Source organism: Sminthopsis crassicaudata, chromosome 4 (assembly GCF_048593235.1).
Source record: "Sminthopsis crassicaudata isolate SCR6 chromosome 4, ASM4859323v1, whole genome shotgun sequence".
NCBI classification, from domain to species: Eukaryota; Metazoa; Chordata; class Mammalia; order Dasyuromorphia; family Dasyuridae; genus Sminthopsis; species Sminthopsis crassicaudata.
In genome coordinates this window covers 171,333,081-171,357,170 of record NC_133620.1, presented here as the reverse complement: position 1 = coordinate 171,357,170, position 24,090 = coordinate 171,333,081, and the positions used below count along the sequence as shown (strand labels likewise).

The 24,090-nt window shown below is 33.4% G+C and overlaps 1 protein-coding gene across 6 annotated transcripts in view; it reads right to left on the bottom strand.

The window, feature by feature from the left end:
• Positions 1-12,810: 12,810 nt before the first annotated feature.
• The window catches only part of PTPRK (protein tyrosine phosphatase receptor type K), a 742,018-nt gene continuing 730,738 nt past the window's right edge, over positions 12,811-24,090 (bottom strand). For all 6 annotated transcript variants that reach the window (XR_012489194.1, XR_012489195.1, XM_074309877.1 and 3 more), the window contains 3 exons: positions 23,908-24,071; positions 22,979-23,114; positions 12,811-14,305 (listed from right to left, as the gene is read on the bottom strand). Coding sequence is in view for 4 of the 6 variants with exons in the window: in XM_074309877.1 (XP_074165978.1) it covers positions 14,252-14,305; positions 22,979-23,114; positions 23,908-24,071 (354 nt within the window). In the remaining 2 variants the exon portion in view is untranslated. The remainder of the gene's footprint in view (positions 14,306-22,978; positions 23,115-23,907; positions 24,072-24,090) is intronic.

Genomic DNA, 24,090 nt, shown 5'->3' with positions numbered 1-24,090 from the left:
GAGTGTCCATCAACTGGGCTCTGGTATGTAGCTATAATGTAACATTACTATACCATATAAAAATGATGAATATAAGGGAGACCAATATAAGGAATTCAGAAAAACATGGAATGTCTTTATGAACTGATGCTGAGTTAAATAAAACCAAGAGAACAACAGAAATATCTGCTATGATGCAAGAGAGAAGAAAAACTTTGAAAGAAAATGAATTCTGAATAATTGTAATAAACACTCATCTGAAGAAGAGACTATGAAATAGTTATACCTTTCTCCTCTTGTGTGATAGCAGGGAGTTAGAGGATGTAGAACACTGCACCTGTTGGCAGACATGATTAGACCATTGGCTATTTTTGTTAAACTATTTTTCTCATTACCAGAAACTGATCATTTATTTTGGAGTAAGGAACCTATATGTAAGAATGATGCAAAAACATCTGTGAGGTAAAAAAAATATGGGGAGGATTCTGGGAAGGTCGTGGAATAGGTCAGAAATTTTCAAACTCCAGATTTTCCCACAAAATTGCACCACAGGATAACATAGACCAGTGTAAAACAAATAAGATTTAAGATATAAAAGTGGTCCTCCTGGGACAATCTGGAAAGACCCAAAGAAAGAACACTGGATTGAGTGTCTGTTGTCACTTCACTGGTGTGAAGTGTAAACATCTCCAGGGTAGCTCCTCCAAAACAGCAAAGTGGGTGCCTAGCTAATTGGGTTCTAGAGGGAGCCTCAATATGAACTGTAGAAACTCATCTCCCAAAAAGTATAGGGAGTCAAGGTCTGAGTCCAGGAGTTCTGAGGGAACCTCTGCTAATTAGGAATGTCAGGCCCAATTGTGCTGTAGAGATACTGCCCTGGGTGAGAAGGTACCAGCACATTTGATGAATGCAGAAGCAGTGGGACAGAGACACTGCTGGCTATCAGTACTTTCAGGCGGATAGAGCTTTTGGTTTAGGGTTCCATGTTAGAGGAAAGAGCTAAAGTGAAGCTAGAGGCATTATTCACCCATCTGAATATTAGAGGTGCTTAAACTAATAATTTCATTTTTAAAAAAATGAACAAGGAAAGAAGAAAGAACCCAACCATAGAAATTTACTATGGGAATAGGAAAGACTGGGGTTAATCTTCAGAGGACAGTGAAGCTTAAAAAAAAGGCTCTTTTACCCTGAAGAATAATGTTAAATGACTATCTGCCCAGAAAAATTTATAGAATTCAAAAAAGACTTCAAAAGTTAAATGAGAGAGATTTAGAAAAAACTAAAAAAAATTAAGAGCCTTCCAAAAAACTCAAGAAGATTATGGGGGGGGGGGGAGTTAACCAACTAGAAAAAGGAGATAAAGTAACTTAAAAAAAGAGTATATTTCTTTAAAAATTAGAATTGAGCAAGGGGGAGCCAATGAAGTTATGAAACTAAAAAATAAGAAAACAAAATATAAAGAATGAACAAACAGAAAAGAATGTGAAACAGCTTAGAAGAAAAACAACAGATTTGGAATACAGATTAATAAGAGAAAATAAAAGAATAATTGAACTACCTAAAAGCTTTGACCAAAAAAAGGATGTTGACATAATAATTAAAGAAATAATCCAAGAAAATTGTCCTGGGGTGATAAAGCAAAAGGGGGAAAATAGAAATAGAAATATTATTGACAAATTTTGAAAAACCCAGATCAAATTTTGCAAGAAGCAAAATAAAAGAAATAGTCAAACAAAATTCAAATATGGTGGAGCTACAATTAGAATTGTACAGTAATTATCAGCAGCAACAGTAAAAGAGTGCAGTTCTTGGAATATATTGGCAATCCAAAGAAGTAGGCCTTTGGCCAAAAAAATCATATCCAGCAAAATCATCCATAATATTGAATGAAAAAAAAGGACATTCAATAAACTCGGATTTTCTGGACCATCAAATGTATAGAACCCGCCAAAATCTATAATAAGGGAATTGGGAATAGGTTAAAGTAGCATGTAGAAAGATGTTTAGATTAATGGGAGTGGAATAAGTTGTATAGATTAATAGGAATGGAATAAAGAGAGAGGCCAAGTATGGGGGAAGAAGATAAGGAAGAGATTTCTGGGTGAGGAGGGAGGTTAAATAATAGCAAAGTTAAGAAGTAAAATTAAAATAGAAGAATTAGCAGGAATGGAAAATAAAATATATATATATAAAACATCACAACAAAGATTAGATGTAGAATTTATTAGAAAAAAAAAAGTAAGCCTAGTAACCATTAATCTCAAATCAAACTTAATCTCAAAGTCAAACTTGATTAAGAGAGAAATCTACATTATATGTCAACCGTATTAACATTTTTTTAAGATGCAAATTTACATAAGTAATTGCCTATTTATATTTATGTATATGTACACATTTAGGCACATTTATATGTGTGTATGTACATGTAAATATGTATATGTATATTTAAATATAATATATATATACACACACAAATTAAAAAAAAAAACATAACTATGTTTAATTATAGCCTACTTGGTAGAAGTGAAGGAGTGATGGGGTGGGGAGAGTAAAGTAAAAATTGCACAGCAGGGAGAACAAAAGAATAACCTATAAGGAAGCAAAGAAAAAATGGACAGACATGAATATATTCTCTTCTATTATTATATATACTTTCTTGAAATTGAAATTTATTGTTACATATTTTGAATCCTTCCCGATGTTTTTTTCTGAACACATGTCAATATTTTGTTTTTTTTTTAATTTTTTAATTTTCCTTTTTTTATCTTTCTTAATTTAAAAAAATTGTATTTAGTTTAATTAAAAAGCCCCAAAATAAATTATATCAATAAAACTTATTAAAATAGACTAAAATAAAATGATATTGTCCAAACAACCAGTTTTCTTCCAAATATAAATCTATAAAACTATTATTTATTGAATGACATGGACAAGAATCACAGAAGAAGACTAACTGTATATGCATAGCAATGTGCACTACTGGAAGGAATAAAATTTATGTGACTGTAGACTGTAGACTGTAGACTCATTCAAGCATCAAGCCTTGCATGGCACCATGCTAAGCAATAGTGATTTGGAGGAAAATGAAAAGAAACAGATTAGTTAACTAACTATCCTTTAAATCTTGCTCTTTTGTATATCTAACTTTCCTTATTTTACCACCATGATCCAGCTTTTCCTCACCTTAGAACATCCCTCAGTGATTATATGTTGTCTCGTTTGCATTTATCATTGTTTGCATGATCTTTCCTTACTTGTCTTATCCCAACACACATCCTCAGAAAGAGAGGCAGATGGACATGGAACAAACATTTGTTGGCAGATACTTTTCATTTCTCCCATTGGTGAATTTCTTATGGGTCCTCTATTTTCTCTATCCCCTTCCCCAACATTTTCAGGTCTCTTTTGTGTAATCTTCTTCCATTTGAATTTAACTTCCTTGTTATTGTCTCTTTCCCCTTACATATGAATTCCCAGGGTTTAGCCCCATGCTTAGTACTGGGAAAGAACTTAAATAATTATTGTGGTCTGCCTGTATACTTTTCTTTTGAGCAGGTATAGAGGGTTAAGATAAGTATGCAATTATGATTTAAGATAGCATAAGGGAAAAGGACAAATCTAGATAACATGTTAAGAAATTTGAGAAAGAGGGGAGGTCACTTTCAGCTGAAGAGATCAGGGGATGATTCATGGAGGAGTTGGTATAGCCTTGGTTGTGAGGGGAAAAAAAGCATATCAACAAATACCAATGCAAAGGAAGTACTTTTCAGCCACAGGTGATGGATGACCTGTGCAAAAGCACTGAAGTATATAAAGGAGGGCAGGATGAGATTGAGTCACTGTTAGTATTCTGTTTTAGCTGAAACAACACAGGGAGGGAAAGTAGTGTATGATAAGACGGGAAAGCTTTTAAAAAAAAGATTTGTTAGATAATGGCAGAACTTAAACTTACAAAACTTGTATATCATGCTAGATTCCCCCAGCATCTTAAACTGTGGTTTGTGATTCCATATAGGGTCTCATAGCTAAATGTGGAGGTGTCTTGAAATTATGATTTATTATTAGTAAATATTTGATTTGTATGCCTATTTGATATACATCTGTTACTGGTGTTATGTAAAGATTTCTTGGGTGAAAAAGAGTCACAAGAGGAAAAAAGTTTAAGAAGTCCTGCTTAGGTAATGGGAAGTCACTCTTGTATTTTGAATAGGAGAGTTACATGGTACATTAGGAAAAATGTTTTTGTAGCTATATGAAACAATAAGAAGCAGAATGGCATATTCAATAGAGTTGACCCCAGATCCAAGAAGATATGGATTTGAACTCTACTTTCGATGCAATACAGACCTTGTGACTCAAGAATTTAAGCAACTCACTGAGACAATATGTTATAGGAAACTTGTTGGTAGCAGTTTCTCACTTAGGCAGTTTCTATGCCAGAGAAATGGAGATTCAGCATCTATCCTTAGTGGTTTAAAGTGGTTCAAGTCTTCAAATATTATATCACTTTTCTAGTCATTGGATAATCAACTGAATGATTCCCAGAATTCTCTGACACTGTCTTTCCACCCCTCTACTATTCAGTCTAGAAACAGAAGAGCTACATAAAATTGAGAGCAAATTTCCAAAGATACGTGTGTACATGAAGTGGTTTAAGGGAGGTTAGAGAGGAAGTTTATGTTCAAAAAAGGATGTGGGGTGGTGTGAGAAAATCTGAAAAGAGAGCCAGTGATAAATAACAATAGACAGTTTAAGTTCTCCAAGGATTAAGTGAAGCAAACCACAAAGCCTGAAGGATGGCTTTTTCCATATAGTATGCCTTCTGGAGGAACAATAGAAGGACATGACTATGAATTACATAGGATAAGAAGCTATGGATCAGTCACAATCTATATCAAAGTAGGTGCTGTAGATAGCTGTAATATTACAGATCCACTGAAGTATTCAAATATGATTTATAACCTGGAGAAGGAAAAGGGTAGAAGCAGGCAGACCAATTACAATTGTATTATAATTGACTATTATGACTATCCACTTAACAAGAGAATGAATGGGAACATACCCGATGTGGTAGGCTTTAAAAGGCTTGACAAATGACTGCATGTTTGGTGTGTGGGAAAGAAGAAAAGCTAATTCAGAATTTGAGTCTAGATGTGTCATCAACAGATAAAGAAATTCAATCAAATCTAACAACATTTATTAAGTACCTGTGACCTGCCAGACCCTGTCTTAAAAGCTGGAGATACAATTAATAGACAGTCTCTAGTCTCAAGATGCTTACAATGTAAAGTGGGAGACAACACACAAGAAGAAACAGGAAAGAAGGATTGATCATAAGGATGAACATGGGAACCAGGAAGCATCTTGTTCCATGAAGCTGAAAACAGAGAGGCCAGCAGAGACAGTGTGGAATGATCTGACAATCTAGTTTTTGCCCTCTATAAAAAAAGGAATTGGGACAAGCTTGATATTTCACCCTCCAATTACAAACAATAAGGGAGAGAGGGCTAAGGGAACTGGTCAGTAAAGGCTCCAGTTGGCAGCATGGTGAGTTTAAAAATGAAGTTATCCTGGGAGGGGCTTCTGTGGAGTTGAAACTAAGCAGGGCAGCAGGTGCAAGGTGGAGTGGTGAGATGATAGACAATCTTTTTTTGGTGGGGTATGAGTGTGGACAATGTGGGTAGGAATTAGGGAAGGGGTGAGATGATGTGTTTAACTTTTGACATTGAATTTGAGAAACAGGGAAGATATTTTGATATAGATGTCCAGTTGGCAATTTGAAATCTGGGACTAGAAATCAGAGGAAAAATTGGTAGCAGATATTTAGATTTTGCAGTTATCCATTAAGCTAAAAGTAGTATTTGACAGTATGGATTAAATGATACTGACAAAGGAGAAATGAGGGGCTAGGGGCCATAGTAAATAGAATGCCAGGCTGGAAAGCAGGAGAACTTATTTTCCTGAATTCAAATCTTACATTAGACATTTTCTGGCCATGTAAGCCTGGCCAATTTATTTAACCCTATTTGCTTCAGCTGCTCATCTGTAAAATGAACTGGGGAAGAAAATGGCAAATCACTCCAGGATCTTTGTCAAGAAAGAAAACCCCAAATCAGGTCATAAAGAGTCAATCATAATTGAAACAACTGAATAACAACATAAATAGAAAAAATGACTGAGGACAGAGCTTTGGTTAACATGGTTCTGAGAATTGGGAGGAGCATAAGGGTGTAGTAAAGAAGCTAGAAAAGAAACAATCAGAAGAAAGAAAGCCAAGATAGTTGTCTTGAAACTTAAGGTAAAGGGAATATAAAAAAGTTGGGGGAAAAGTTGGGTAGGGTCATCATTATTAAATGTGGCAAAAAGTCAACTACTGCATCTTCTTAGGGTCAGGCAACTATTTTATTAGTAAGACATATTTTGTTCATTTTTGAATGAAAAAACATTTAAGTACTTACCAATTGAAAAATAGTATTACTATAGCCAGGGAGTCTCTCTTTTCCCCTTCCCCCAATCAGTTATCAGGCATTCATATTTCTGTTCATTTTACCCTCATCCTAAGTTTTTTTTTTTTTTTTTTTTTTTTTTTTTTTTTTTTTTTTGAAGAGAAAGGGAAAGAACTGTAGAAATCCTTTTTGATGGAGGGCTGGACCCATAGTCAAGGAAGTTTATGTGAGCTCAAATTCATCCTTATACACTTCCTAATCATGTGACCCTATACAAGCCCTTTAACCTCTACCCCAGTTTCCTCATGTATAAAATAGGGATAATAATAATAATATCAACTCTTGAGGGTTATTGTGATAATGAAATGAGTATTTGTAGGATGCTTAATACCATGCTTGGCATATTGTAGGCACTTAACAAATGCTTATTACCTTCCCCTGATAATAGTGAAATAAAGCAAATTCCCATATTGTCCATGCTGAAAAAAAGTATCCTATTCTGCATATAAGTCTTTCTGTCAGGATGTAGGCAACATTCTTCATTATCAGTCCTCTGGAATTGTGTTTGCTAACTGTACTGATCAGAGTTATGTCTTTCAAAAGGATTTGTTTTTTTCAATATTGATGCTATAGTTTAATTTGTTCTCCTGGTCTTGCTGAAAGAATATTTATTTCTACATCCCCTCCCATATTCCACAGCCTTAATCTTAAGTGTGTATTTCAAAATCCAATTCAAATTTCACCTTCTTCAAGAAACTTTTCCTCACTCCCCTTGCATTCAAAGTGATCTCTCTCCTATGCATTCTCACAGCTCTATGTTTCTTATTTCTCTTGATATACTTTCCTTTTTGCACTTTTAATTAAAATTTCATAATAAAAAATTGCCTGTGTGTATCCCATTTATATACTATAAATGACCTCTGGACCAGTCCTGTTCATTTATCAATTTAACAACCTAACCTAATCTAATAAAAAAATTAAAGTGTTTATGAAGTACAAAGACACTATTTTAAGTGTGGGGTATACATAGAAACAAAGTATTGATGACATCAAAAAATTTCAAGTTGGGGAGAGTTAACAACTTTAAACAGATTAATAAAAATTTACGGAGGAAGCTGAGTGTGCCAACAACTATAGATCAGGAAAAGCTTTCTATAGGGGATGGCATGGAACTGAGCTAGAAAGCCTAGAAAGTGTAGTTGGGGAAGAAGGATGTGGCAGGGAGGGGATATAGATTGTGGAAAGGCATGGAGGTAGAATATGGAGTGTCAAGATCAGAGAACAGTTAAGTACATTAATTTGGTTAGAGTTTAGAATGCTGAAAAGGAAAAATGTGAAATAAATATGGAAACATTTTAGAGTCAGATTGTCAGGGGCTTTCAATAATAAGTCAATGCATTTAATTAGAGAGACCATAGAGAGGTGTTGAAGATTCCTGAAAAAGTGGAGCAACATATTCATATAAGGATATTTTGGCCCATAAGTGGAGAATGGATTGAAATGGAAGGAAATCTGAAATAATGAGACCAACTAAGATAAACTGGGCTGCAGAGATGATAGTTTGAATTAGTATAGTAGGATAAAATATATGAGTGGAGAGACATATGAGATGTTCTGGTGGTAGCATCTAAAAAAACTATCTTTGGAAAGGTTAAAAAAAAAACAGAAAAAAGAAATGAACATAGAATATATTGATTTACATTCAGTTACCATAGCTACTTTTTGGGATGCAAATGGCATTTTTTGTCCAAAGTCTATTTGGATTGCTTTGGATCACTGAACCTCTAAAAAGAACCACGCCTTTCATAGCTGATCACCACATATTCTTGCCATTATTGTGTATACTGTATTGCTGGTTTTGCTTGTTTCACTCAGTATCAGTTCATGTAAATCTTTCCAGGCTTTTCTGACATCAACTTGCTTATCATTTTTAATAGAACAATAATATTCTTTCATATTCCACAACTTGTTCAGCCATTCTTCAATTGATGGGCATCTACTCATTTTCCAATGTTTTGCTACCACAAAAAGAGCTGCTACAAACATTTTTGCACATATAGGTCCTCTTCCCTCCTTTGTGATTTCCTTGGGATACAGACCCAGTAATGGCACTTCTGGGTCAAAGGGTATGCACAGTTAGATAGCCCTTTGGGCACAGTTCCAAATTGCTCTCCAGAATAGTTGGATCATTTCACAACTCCATGAACAATACATTAGTATCCCAGTTTCCCACATCCCCTTTAACATTTAGCATTATTTCTTCTGTCATCTTAGTCAATCTGAGAAGTGTAAGGTGGTATACCTCAGAATTGTTCTAATATGCATTTCTCCAATCAATAATGTTTTCATGTAACTATAGATGATTTTAATTTTGTCACCTGAAAATTGTCTGTTCATATATTGTGACCATTTATCAATTGGGGAATGACTTGTATTCTTATAAGACATAGTTCTTTATATATTTTAGGACTGAGATCTTTATCAGAAACACTGGATGTAAAGATTTTTTTCTCAGTTTTATAGTTCCCTTTTAATCTTGTTTCTGTTGGTTTTGTTAATGCAAAAACCTTTTTAATTTAATGTAATCAAAGTTGTCTATTTTGCCTTTCATAATGTTATCCGGTTCTTCTTATTCTCCTAATTTGTTAATGGTATCCATAATGTAACAATTTTGACCTAATTTTGTTATAGGGTATAAGAAGTAGATATATGCAGAATTTCTGACATAATAATTTCTAGCTTTCCCAGCAATTTTTGTCATATAGTTTATTTTATATTCTGTAATTTTGCTAAAGCTGTGAATTGTTTCCAATAAGGTTCTTGGATTTTCTAGGATTCCCTATGTATATCATAATGTTATCTGCAAAGAGTGATAATTATATTTCCTCCTTGCCTATTCTAATTGCTTTAATTTCTTTTTCTTTTCTTTTTGCTAAAGCCAACATTTCTAGTACAATGGTGAATAATGTGGTGATAAGAGGCAATATTTTTCACCTCTGATCTTATTGGGACTGTGTCTATCTTTTTTTCATTACAAATAAGGCTTACTGTTCATTTAGATATATGCTACTTGTTATTTTAAGGAAAGCTCCTGTGTTTTGTGGCATCTAACTAACTATTTAATTATGGGGGAAGGAAAGGGAATAACAGAGGACTTTCCAACTTTGCAAATCTAGCTGACTATAAGAATAGTTGTGAAATTTATAGGGATATTTGCAGGAGAATTATTATTTTGAGAGGTTGGTAAATAGAAGGTGAGTTTTATATATAATGAATTTGAGATGTGCAATGTGTAACTGATGATATGGAACTGTAGCTAAGTAGAGAAGTTGAGCTAAATGTATAGAAATGGAAGTCATATATATAGAGATGACAAATGAATCTCTAAGATCTGGGAGATTACTGAGAGAGGGTACAGATAGAGGAGAACTAAGCAAAAAACAGTCTTGAGAGATGTGTCATGAAGATGCATGGAAAGGGTATCCAAGAGAAGGAAGTGGTCAATGATGTCAGATACTTCAGGGAGATCAAGAAGGATAAATTCTGTGGAAAATTCCTTTGGATTGACCAAAAAGATTATTCATGATCTTAAAGAAAATTGTTTCCAGCAAAAAAGGCTGAGAAGCAAAGATGAGATGGGTAGGAGAACCAGGAAAGTCAAGTTTCACAAAAATCTAGGCTTCCATTTGTAACCAGAGAACTATGAAGACTGAATCAAAGCATATTATTTTCACATTTTCCCTGTTCTTTTCTTTACTGTTACTCTTCCTTTTTTCTGATTTTTTTCTTTTCAACATGACTTATATGGAAATATATTTAAAATGACTACAAATTATATAACCTGTATCAGAATGCTTGTTGTCTTGGGGAGGGAGGAGGTAAGAAAGAGAAGAATAAAAGAAAAATTGGGACTCACAATTTTACAAAAACGAAAGTTGAAAACTATCTTTATATGTGATTGGAAATTTAAAAAAAAACCTACTATATTAAAAAAAAATAGAAAAGGCTTGAAAGGTAGGATGGTACCAGATTGTTGAGAAGCTTAAATGCCAGCCAGAGCAGTCTGACTTAACTCACTAGGCCTGAGGGAACTCATAAAGAATTTTTTGAAATGTGACAAAATTAGATTTATACATAAGTTTATTCTGACAACTACATAAAGTCTAGATTAGAGGATAGATAGAATGGAGGCATTCATCTTTTAGGAAGGCAGATTCAATTCAATAAGCATTAAATACCTACTGTATGCCAGGCATTGTAAAATAGTAGTTAAATAGTTAAATAGAACAAGGATAATAATAAAGGTATCTTCTAGGAAAAGAAAGAAAGGCAGATGGGAGGGGCACTGTGGAATCAAAAGATTTTGACAACTCAATTCAAGTGAGGGAAAGGGAAGAGTTAAAAATAATTCTAATAACAATTGCTAGTATTTATAGAGTGAAAAGATAGTTACATCTATTATTTTATTGATTCTCACAATTAGCCTGGGAGGTATATGGTCTTCTTATTCCCATTTTACAAATGAGAAAACTGAAATTAAGGGAGCTTAAATAATTTGCTTAGGGTTACAGAGCTTTCAAGTGTCAGAAGTAACATTTGAACTCATATTTTTCTCATCTTTTAAGTTCTATACTCCATCCACTGAACTACCTAGTGGTCTAACATATTGAACCCAGAAGGCTGGATTACTATTAATGTTTCTGTGGGAAACAGTGAAGTCAAGGAGAAGTCTTAAAGAGCAAGATTATATATTTTATTCAGAACAGATTTAATTTGGGGTACTAGCTAGGGGAAGTCAGATGAACCTCAGAAGGTCATCTAATCAACCCATACCTGCTTGAGAATCCCTTTTATGCCCTGTAGCTAGTTGGAGATTTAGGCTGGAGTTGTGCCACTGCTCCTGACACAGGATAGTTATTAAATATTATTGATTGAATATTGCAAAGGTAAATAAATGCTACTTATATGTAATATTCTAAAAGGTGACAAAATTTAGAAACACATTAAAGAGGTCCTTATAATCAAAATCCTAACTGACCTGTGACTTGGTTCTATGATTTTGTCAATATTCATTCTCATTCTGTTTTTTCTTTTTTTTATTTAAAGCTTGTTTCATATTCCAAGATTCTCTAACACCCCCTTACCATCTGAATCTAGCTAGAATCAAGGCAATCTCTGCACCTTGATCTCTAGCCTTACTCCCTGTGTGCAGTAGCATAAAGGTAATCAAAAATCATTTTTATTGCTTTCAAATGTTGAAGAATTATTTTATGACACCTCCATTAAAAGCTACTTTTGTTGTTCAGTCATTTCAAAAATCTCTCTGACCCCCTTTTTTGTGGGGGAGATAGTATGAGAGGCAAAGATATTGCTATTTTTTTCCCTTTTCCTGATCCAGCTCATTTATTAGATGAGGAAACTGAGGCAAATATAGTTAACTGACTTGATCTTTGTCACATAAATAGTATGTGATGAAAATGTCAGAGGCCAAATTTGAGCTCAGATCTTTCTAACTACAGGCCCCTGCATTTTTGACCTAGTTGCCTATAGCTTTTTATTAATTTTTTTTTTAAAGACATAGTATATCAGGAAAAGGTATGAACTTCAGCACAACAAGTTTCCACTACACATCTCTTAACCCTGTTTCCTCTTGTCTGGAATGAGAGCTTTAGACTATATAGTTTTAAAACTCAGTTTCCATCCTCTTTTAAAAACACTATGCAGTTTATCTTAGTTACTCTATGTAGAAAATATATTTTAATAGATTTTTACTAATATCTTTTGGTTTTATATTGCCTAGCTTTCCTCTTTTTATCTCTTCTCCTCTAATGCAGAATATCTTGAAATTTGAGTGAAAGGTTGCTCTTGGTCTGACAACGATTCTGGGATAATGTAAATGTCTCTCCTTTTTATGGAAATCATTCTTTCAAGATAAAAAGGGAATTACCAATTAGATTAAACTCTGATATCACAAATGTCCTAATCAACTAGGCAGAAAATGGAAGTTTGAAGATGCCCACTGAGGCAAATCGATTAATGAAGAATAGGAAAAAGAAAAATTAACTTTATCCTTGTTCTTTCATTAGCAAAGAAGCATATAAGTTTTGCACCAACACTGGTTTGCATTCTGTTTTTATAAATCTGCATTGGTGATGTGATAGAAGCAAATATATAAAAAGAAAATAACTACTTTTATGGAAACAAAACACTTGCCAACTTTCTCACTTGCTGTATTCAACTGAAAAAATAAAAAGCCCTAGTTGGACAACACTGCTTTTGAATTTGGATATTCACTTCACAGGTTAGTGGTGAAACAAGGAACTTTCTTTTTAGTGAAAATAATATCCAGATAACACATAAGAATCAAGAAGTGGCAAATAATGTGCAATTGGCAAAATGTTATTATAAAAAAATTTTAATTCACTCTTACTTTACATTAAAATTTTATAAGCACCATGTCATGTACTTCAATCTAAAAAGAGGAGACTGGAATGCTCAAGTCAACAACAAACAGCAGGCATATAATGAGAAGTTACAGCTGTGTGGAACATGTGAACAAGACCACATTTGGAAAAGTCCACTTGGAATCAAATGACAATGCACAAAACTGGAATCTGGCATTGATTTACTCAAACTCTGTTTAGTCAGAGCCCAAAGCTGACAGTTGTGTAAACATCAAAAGAAACACTGTGTTAACTTTACAGTTTGATAAAAACTTGTCTTACCCTGAAAGGATGAATGCTGCCATCTTATTGTCTTGACCTGTGCTTAGCTGGTGGCTCAACAAGACTGGCTGTGTTAAGATTGAAATGGTGCAAAGAGACTACGTTCAACATTGTGCAAGTCATTAGCAAGGCCATCAGAATGTGTACACTTCTATGTAATGATCTGACCAATATTCAACTACTTTAACTGGAAAACTATACATTTTTTAGCAAAATGCTTTAATTTGGTCCCATGTTAAAAGAACTGATAGCCAAGTTGGTTTTATTTTCACATGAAAATTCACAAGCATGTACACAACAAAACTACTACAACAATGTTTTCTGGTCTAGGCATAAAAAGTATGGCTCCTACTAACACTAAAACATACAAAAAATAAACTACAAAAATCGTTTACACTTGATTTCAGAAAAAAAAAAAAGCTTTGTTCAAGAAAAATGATTTTTTTTCCCTTAAGCCATCCAAAAAGGAATGCAAATAATCAATAAATACAGTGTGCTTTCTCCATATAGACATATATACACTTGAATCTTTGGCTTATGTTTATTTTTTTTAAAAAGAATTTTATGTGATCCAGCCATCATTGCACATTAAAACAAAATAAGCCAGTTAAATATATTTATATATTTATATAGATCTGCTACACTTGAAATGTATAAAGAATGGATGTTTTTTACTATCAATTTGCACAGCTTTTTTCTTCTTTTTAAATTTTTAACATCTTTTATCAAAAGAAGGAGAAAAAAATGCCATATAGGAAATATTGATTCATGCAACAGGTGAGCCCAGAGAGAGGCAGCTGCATATCATATCAACTGTACAAACACTGAAAAGTCCCTATTTGCCCCCTAGTTGGCTTAGTCTGGTTCTTATTAAATATAACTTTGTGGCACTAAATTTTGATATTGTTTACAGGCATAGAAATTGATTAAGTCCTCTTATTAACATACACAATTTCATAACAAAAATACTTTTGCATTTAAAATGTAAATGTTCCCCTCCCCCCAACACTTAAATCTCTTCACAGGTTCAACAGGTAAATTAACTGCTGGTTCAACAGCGCAATAGGTTTTAGTTGGATTCACTTTCCATATCCAGTCCAACTATGATGATTCAAGGTACTCCAAAGCCACATCATAGCAGAATCGGTACTGTTCCTAAAAGACACCAAGATAAAATAAAGAATTAGAAAAGAAAAAAATAAATAAAAAGGAATGTTGATAATAAATAACTTTAATTTTCAATTATAGTCCAAGCCACATTTATGATATATTTTAATGACTTTTTGTTTTTATATTTATATTTTGCTTTTATATTTAACTTGCAAACAGAAAATCATCACCTTTGTCTTGGAGTTAATCTAAAGAAACTTTGAAAAAAAAAAAAAAACCAAACTAAAAAAACCCCCCCAAAACCACCTGAACAAGAATTGCATAAATTTATCTTTCATGCGAACTTCATTGATGGCAATAGCTCTACAGTGATTAAAAAAAAAAAAAAAAAACAACTATGGTTTCCATCAAAATAATTTTTAGAAATGGGCAATCATACTTTGGCTCTTTGAGGTTAATCTCAAACCAACACTGCCTCAAAACCACAATAAATAAAAAAATCCTGCCTGCTCATCTCATCAAAGATTTCAAAGAACATTTTTGGACAGTAAAATTTATATTGACCTGCAGTCATTTTTTAAAAAATAGCATTTTCTTAAATTTTGTTCTTGGTCTCAGAACTTGTTCTTAATGGTAACATAATTTATATATTATTATTTATGAAAACCTCAATAAATTAGACTAGTTGAACTTTTCTAATTTTAATTAGAAAACTACCTAAATGAAATTATTTGTAATTTAAAATTTTAACATACATGCAAATAACCAGAAGGTAAGCTAAAAAAAATGTTAACTGATAAAGGATCTTAGGAAACTAAGGGAATAAGAAAAATATAAATCAGAAAGTACAAAGTTTAGTGGGGACATAGAAAGAAATGCTCTTGGGTTTAAGGAAAACTCCTATTCCTTTGGGGAAAAAATTGTTCAAAAATATCCATAAGAATAACCACAGAGCTAAAGAGTAAGATGAATTATTCAGAGGACAATATGAAAACTATAGACCTGGTTTAAAAGAATAAAACTGATGTTTGAAAAGAATTTAGCAGTGGAAAAATTGAACAAAGAGTCTATTGCTTAGAGATGGAAGCCAAGGAACATAGCCTAGTTTGCTTTCAAAGCCACTAGATTCAGATTAAAATTTTTAGATGTGGAGATATTTCTTAAATCTATCTTAAAGGATAGGTGACAACACAAAAGATTTTTAAAAGTTATATAATTATGTGAATTGAAAGATTTTTCATTAACAAAGCTAGTTCTGATGGGATAAGAAAGAGAACCAAGAGTTGGGAAACAAATATTTTCACCAAATATCTCTAATAAAGTCTTATACTGACATTATAAAGGAAATTAACAAAGATATAGAAGTCATTCAGTAACACATAAGAGGTCAAATGACATAGAAAATTTTCAAAAGAAGGATTGCAAGGTATTAAACCAATGTGAAATATTACTCCAAATCACCACAATAAGGGTAATACAAATTGAAACACTCTGAAGAGTAAATAAGGAAAGTTGGCAAAAGACCAAAATTGTTAATATTAGACATTATGGGAAGATAAACATCCTACATGGCTGGTGGAACTCTGAATTGATACGGCTATTTTGGAAACCAATTTGGAATTATGCTTTAAAAAAGGTGAAAAAAATGCCCACATCCTTAGAATCAGAGATTTCATTGCTAGGTATATACTCTAAAGAGATCAAAGAAATAAAGGACCCATTTTTTAAAGTAGCAGTGCTTCTTGAAAATTGTGGAAAAATGAATGTAATGGAATATTTCTGCACTGGAAGAATTCAGAGAAACACATAAAAACATTAAGTGATGTAAAGTGAAGTAACTACAAGCAGGAAAGCAAAACTGACTGCAAAATAAATCCTAAGAGAGATAATTTTAAAAAAAGAAACTGAAAATTATTTTATTACAAAGACCAAGCTTAGCCTGATGAAGAGCTGAAAAATACTCTCTATTCTCTTTGCAGAAGTAAGGGATTATTGATGTATGTATTGCATCACAGATTCTGATCTGGAAAGTGTTTTAGAAGACTACCATGTTCAAACAAATCAATTTGAGGCACCAGGATATTAAATGACTTACTCTGCATAAGTTCTAAAGTGCTTCAGGCACCATGCTGAACTGCTTCTGATATAAACACAATCTATATAAATAAAATTAAGATAAGAATAAAACACAAGAATTTTCTAAATATGGAGCTATGGATTTCATGCTCAAAAGAGCAAGATACCATTTATCTCAGATATAGACATATACATATAGCTCTTTAAAATCTTAAGGGACAGAGATTCTATACCCCTGAACATATAAGACTAATTGAGTAAATATTCTGAGTATGTATTCTACTTTGGCCTAAGAAATTCATTAAAACTGGACCATTAAAGGGAAATAGTTATTATAAGACCTTTACGTCTTGACACATTAAATTAAAAAGACTTCTAAATTTTCCAGAAAATCAGGGAAAGGTTCCTTATTTACCATATTATTTGTAAGTAAAGGATGCTAGTATAAAGCCAAATGCTGGCAAATGATGGCTAATTTACATAAATGGATTAATTATAACATTTTGAATTCACAGTGGGACTAAGTACAATGAACAACCCTATATGCATTTAAACAAAATGAAAGATTTAAATTTCTTGTCATATAGGCTATCCTAAAAGTCTTTGTGTAGCTTTAAGCTATTCAGTTTAATATCTGACAATGTCTGAAACATCATATTATTGTGCTCAATTTCAGGGTAGGGGGAAGGAGAAGGGAAAGGAAAAGAGGAGAGGAAGAGAGAGAGGATGTCAGCAGCCTTTAAAGTGAAAGAATACCAACCCAACACTTCAGATGGCTGTATAACCTCAGTATGCTCCATCCATAAGCAGGAAGTGGTAAGGATTTTTTTAAAGTATTTTTTAATTGAGTCGTTTTCTTTTAGTTATCTGATCATCTTGATATACAGGAGGCAAGAAAGAATGCTGCATTGGTTTTTCTAGTTTGTTTCCTTACTAACAGATGCTCCTGATCAAGCTATATAAAACATACATGCACTAACCACAGAAACAAGTCTTCTAGCAACAAGACAAATTAAAGCTGAAATGTGGTATAGAATGTATATATATATATATATATATACAGACAGACAGACAGACACAGAGAGACACAGATGTATATGTATGCATATTGATAGATTCAATAGAAAATATTAAGTGATTATGAGCAAATATTTGACATGCATTTTTAAAATGAATATAGTTAATTTACATAAACAGGTTTTGCACCCCCCCATGGTAAAATAGAGCATTGTCCTCTTATTATGAATATTAGTACACTCAAGCAGTAATATTTAGAATCTAAACTTCTCAAAAAACTGTGCTTTTGATGACATGAGAACATGCAAACTGATGTTCATGATGTTCAGAGAGTTGCTATAGACCTCAGAGTAAGAGGTAGACTTTATTAATTAGTAAGCTTCTATTAAATACTTACTACATATGGTTACAAAGTAAGAATCCCATATCTCTAGGAGTATACATTCTACTACTTGAATGTAACATTTTCACAGAGAAATAAAAACAGAATAAAAATAAAATATATATGAGTTATTTAATAGTATAGAAGCACTAATAGTAGGAAGAATCATGAAAGGCCTTTTGAAGATATGGCCTTTGAAATGGACCTTGAAGAGCTTCTAGGAGGTAGAGTTGAGCAAAGAGAGCATTCCAGGAATAGGGTAACAGTCTGTTACATGGAGGCAAGAGATGATATGTTATATATGAAGATCCATTAAGTGGTCCCCTTTTACTAAACTGTTATATGTGTCAGGGATAGTCCTGTATACTCAGCCTAGAAATATAGACTGGAGTAAGATGGGGAAGGACTCTAAAACTCTGACAGAGAAATATGTGCCATATTCTAAAAGCAAGGGGGTAAGAAAAATCTCTTGAAGAAAGAAAAGGTATGGTTAGACCCAAGCTAAAAATTAGAAGATCAATTTGACAATCGCATGGAGGATGGGTTAGCAATGAGAGAGACTGAAAGCAGGGAATATAATTAGGCTGTTAGAAGAGTTAGTGCAAAGAACTGGACTAGAATCATTGTGACATGAGTATTACAGGGTACAAATGTGACATATGCTGAGGAGGTAAAAGGAACAAGATGACAAGTGGGGAATATGATAGTAAAGGATTGAGGATACTTCCAAGTGGTTTACTTAGTCAAAAAGAAAAATGGTAAAATATTTGCAGTGGGTTGCTGGGTAGCAAAGTGAATATATTGTCCAACTTAGATTCAGGGAGACTCTTCTTCCTGAGTTTAAGCCTAGCCTGATGGTTACTATCTTTGTACCAGTGGTCAAGTTTCTTAATCCCAACTGCTTCAGTTTCCTCATCTATAAAATGAGCTGGAAATGAAATGGCAAATCATTCCAGTATCTTTGCCCAAAAAACTTCTAATAGAGTTCTGAAGACTTTAGTTCAAATGTGGCTTCAGCCATTTATTGGTTGTGTGACTCTGAGAAATTAACTGGCTCATTTTCCCCAACTGTAAACCCCCCAAGATTGTTATGACAATCAAAAAGAAATAATATTTAAAAAATACTTAGTAGAGTACTTGGTACATAGTAGATGCTATTGGGTTTGGAAGGAAAGATAAATGAACTCAGTTTTGGATATGTTGAATTTGAGATGTGTATGACAAATTCAGGTTGAAATGTCAGGGAAATAGTTGGAAATGCAATTCTGGACAAAGATGAATCCTGCATATGCAGAGTTAGGATTCATTTGCAAATTAATGACTGCTGAATCCATAGAAGCTTATTTGAAGCAGAGATGTGAGATATATATATATACACATATATATATTTAAAGATTGGGGATTCATTTTCAAATTGATTACCATAGCAGGTCATGAGATTAAGAAGAAAGGTAATAGAAAGGAAGAAGAGAAGAGACCACAGAGTAACTCCCTAGACTATATAGAGGAAATAATATGCATGATAACCCTGCAAAGGAAACCTGGAAGGAGCAAGCTGAAGGATAGGAAGGAAACAAAAGACAGTAGCATCATGAATCCCCTGGGAGGCAAAACACAGCAATGAAAATATACAACTTAGTAAAGACAGCATGGAACAATGAAAAGGCTTTGTAGTTAGAGGAATTGGGTTCAAATCCTGCCTTTAATAATCACTATTCATGAAGTCTTGGACAAATCTTGGTCCTTCAAGTTACTCAACTACAAAATAGGGAGACTGAAATATATGCCCTCAGATGTCACTTCCAGCTCTAGATGTATGATTCCAGGATGAGGATTAAAAAAAAAAAAAAAAAAAGAATAAACAATGAGGAGATCACTAGGGATATTAGAGAGAAGATTTTAAGGTCAGTGGAACTGTAAGCCAGATTGTATTGAAAGTGTCCAGGAGGTTACAAAGTGGAACCAATAAGTACAGATATATTTTCCTAAAAGACTAGTGAAAGAAAAGGCTTTTAGAATACCTAAAAAGGCATGGGAAGGGTCAAATCAAGGTTTCTTTAGGGATGAAGGAGATTTGCATTTGCTGATAGTAAGGAAGAAATCAATGGATAAGATGTTGAAAATTAGGCAAAAAAAGGAGAGTGATTAAAGGACAAACTGCTAAGGATGATGGTATAAGAAGTACAAGTAATGGAGCTGGACTTGATATAGAAAGCTCTCTCCCCAACAGAGACTGGAAAAAAGGAGAAAATGCAGAATGATGCAGAAATGATTTAAAATGTAAAAATAAAATGAAATATGTGGCAAAGTGAGGTACTCTGTTCAGAGGAGGAGGGAAATTTGTAGCTCAAACCAACAGAATTTTATGAGAAAGCAACTGCTTTGAGGCATAAAACAGAATTGATCAGAGTGAAAGGTTGGGCAAGCAGAAGTAAGGGTCCAACAGAGATTAAATAACATAAATTTCTAGACCCTTTCAGTCAGGTTGTGTGATCTTCTTCATTAGCATTCAGTTGCATGTAAGTAACAGCTGAGAAACTGTAGGAGTAATCCAGGGTTAGGGTTTGGAAAGGAATAAGCAGTGTTATGACAATAGGGTAAGAGATTCAAAGGATGAAGGCAGTATAAAGTTGAAAGTATAGATACTGAAAGACAGAAAGTGTGGCAGGGAAGGATGGAGTGATTGAAAGCTGTACTGAGGATCTAGCAACATAGCTGAATATCAATCCATTCTGAATACCTAGGGAATTATGATGTTAAGAGAAAAAAATGAGAGTAGGTGGCTAAAATGAAACACTTAACTACATTTCATGAGACAAGAAACTACTCTCAGTAGAAATCAGCATGAATTTTTCTTTCTCTAATTTAAAAAAATGCTAGTTCCTTTTACTATTAGATTCAGTTATCTGTTGACATCATAGTCCACATTTGTATGCTGAGAGACAGCAAAGGAATTTTAGCTAAGAAATGGGGAGAAACTATCTCCTTTCTTTCATTGCCACAGTCATAACAAACACTATCACTATCAACTCAGGTAAGAAAGTTGGATCTGGAGTCAGAAAATCTCAAATCCTACTTTTTGTTGTTCAGTAATTTTTCAATTGAGTCTCATAGTTGTGACCACTTTTGGGTGTTTTCTTTGACAAAGATACTGGACTGTTTTGCCATTCCTTCTCATTTTACAGATGAGAAAACTAAGGGAAATAGTTGGTAAAGTGAGCTAATGAGTATCCAAGGCAAGTTTGAACTAAAAAAAGATGTCTTCCAGCACTCTATCTACTGCATCTCCTAACTACCCCATTTATTATACATATATTCTTTACCTCTCTTGGAATCAGTTTCTAAATGTCTTTAATAAATGACCTCTAAAGCTCCTACCACGTCTAAGTCCATGATGCTATAGTCTCATGTTCCTACTGCTATGATTCTATTCTGTGAACCACATGTGGGCTGCTATCATCTGCATAACATGTTGCTTACATGAACATATTGGTTGTTGAATACTGAAGCCTAGCTCTTCTGGAAACTGAACTGTGTTAAGAAAATCAGTTTGGTGAGGGTGGGAACTTACTTTCTTTTTTTTTTTCTTTGTATATCCAAAGCCTACCACTGTGTTTTTCACTTAATAGCAGGTTCACAAATATTTATTCAATCCTATATATATCAGAGGAGAAACAGGATCAAAGTGGGTGACAAAGCCATGACAATAACCTGTTATAAATCTAAGTCAGTGGTCTCTCCAACCTTCCCTTCCCTAGTAATGGTATTGTTCATATGGACAATGTCTTTTTCAGAAAATTTCATCCACCTGTTTGAAGATAAAGTGCATAAAATGATGCAAGCTTGCTTACATCTAAGAGAACAAAGAGGATAAGAATCTATATAAATATACACACACATCATATATGTTTATGTGTATATATATATATATTCACTCACACACAAATGCAAATTATATAGATGTATGTATGTGTATATGTGTGCATGTATATACATTGATATGTAAAATAGTTTTTTCATAGTTATAAAGAATTAGAAACTAAGGGAGTAAGCAAAAATTGGGAAATGGCTGAACAATTAATATAAAATTTATTGGAATACTATAATGATTTCAGAGCAACTTGGAAAAATTTGTATGAACTGATGCAGAGGGAAATAAGTAGAAATAGAATGATTTATACAGCAATAACATTTTAAAGACAAACAACTTTGAAAATTTTGAGCAGCACTAATGATGATTGCAGAAGACTGATGAAGAAAATGTCATGGACTCAAAAGAGAAGGATGTACATTTGTGTACACGGTCAAGGTGGGGATTTGTTTGGTTTCATTATGTCTATTTGCCAATGGTTTTTCTTTTTCCTTTTTTTCCTCTAAAGATTTTTTCAGGGGGGTTGGGGGAGATGGATCATGGTAGGTGAGAGAGAAAATAAATTAACTGAAAAAAATTAAGAAATTTTAAATGGCAATACAGAGGAGATTAGTAGCTAAGTATGGCCAAAAACTGTCTCTTATGGACAGTTTCATTTGCAAATATTTTCTTTTTCCAACAATAATTTGATCCATTTAATCTGACAGTACTAATCTATATTAAATATTCAAAGAAACTTTCAATATTCTAATTATTAAATCCTAACCTTTCTCTTCAAAGTATTAAGTCATTATTAAAATGTGCTAAGAATGGTTTATGATCTCTACATTTATCTAGAGGTCAGAATGATGCTATCATTTTGCTAGATAGAGGGGAAAAGCTGATAGCTGCTAATTGGAAAGGTAGGATTTAATTTACAAATTAATTTTATAATAAAGATCATAGGTTCATTAATATAGTGAGAATAAGTAAAATAGGCTTCACTCTTCATTGAAAATATTTGTTATCAAAATATTACCAAAACAAAAGGATTTTGAGTTTAATGTTTTGCATTGAATTATGAAAGTTATTAGCACATATTTTGCTAATAAAACAGAATTAAGCCCTCTAATTCTCTCAGGTAAGAGAGAAATGACTCTCTTCATTACTAATGTATGAATAAAATAGATAAGTAAGGATTTTAAGTAGGCATACCATAGAAAATTAATAATAAACTAGGAATTCTTTCTTTGAAGTAAGGACAGTCCAGAGAGATTCATATTAACCCCACTGAAACATTTGGTGTCCCAGTATAATGGTGCAGGAGGTCAAATAAAAAGTCAGAATAGAACTGTTCCTCTAAGCTATAAGTTTCTATGATTTTATGACTCACCGGGGCTTCCACCATGTTTGGCTTGCTATTCCGTAATGTTTTGACCGCATGGAAAACATCAACAACATTCTGTCTTTTCACCATTTCCACAACAATGCCTATGGCACAGAACATTCCACTTCGGCCCCCACCATTCCTGAAAAGAGACAAAGAAGAAAAGACAGAGAAATTAAAACAGCATTAAAAATATTATTTTGGGGGGACCACAACTCAGGCTAACTTATGTATATTCAAAGAAGAAAGCACTAATCAAATCCCTCAGAAATCACTATTTTCTTATTATCTCTCTTCTCTTAAAATTTTTGGGGGATAGGGAGAAGCAATAGTGTTTGAAGGTAGTATGACAATGTAGAGGTACACTGAGATCCAAGAAGATCTGCATGAAAACCTATCTCTAACACCTACTGCCTACATGACTCTCTCTGGGAAAGCCAAAACATCTTTCAAAGTTCTAAGCACCAATCTGAGACTATCATTGCATATAAACTATTGAGCTGCCTAGCAAGAGAAAGTTCTCAGTATCGATAATATCCCTAAACCAACATTTCATGCCTATGATGCTTGAAGAATTGCCAGCTAAGAAAGGGAGAATTGCAATAGCTTTTTGGCATCAAATAAAAAGTGGTAGGTTTTTTAATCTCTTCTTTTCCTTTTTTAAAATAGGCAAAAGGAAATTACAAAGAGAAGAATCTGAGAAAACAACATATAATACAGTGAATGCAAGAGAACATATCTTGACACTCCAATTGGGGCCAGTAGAGAAATGAATTACAAGACTTTAAGAGTGTGTAGAAGGAAAAAAAGAATGAAAGACTGAAAATCAGTTTGTAAAAGAGGGTAGTTGCTAGTGAAAGGTCAAATAGGACTAATCATGAAATAAATGTAAAAGCTGCACAATTTGTTCCAATGTGACCAAAACTCATACTCACAGACAATGAATGATAGTCCGCCCTTCCCCTTCATCACATTCCTCCTGCCATTTTTCAACCTGCAGTATTAGTTTCAGGAATGATCGTTTGGATCCAGGGACTTCTCGATGAGAAGCCCACCCTAAGTATTGAAACTGCTGCACCATTAAATAGCCTTCCTGAGGCTGTGGGAAGAAAAATATT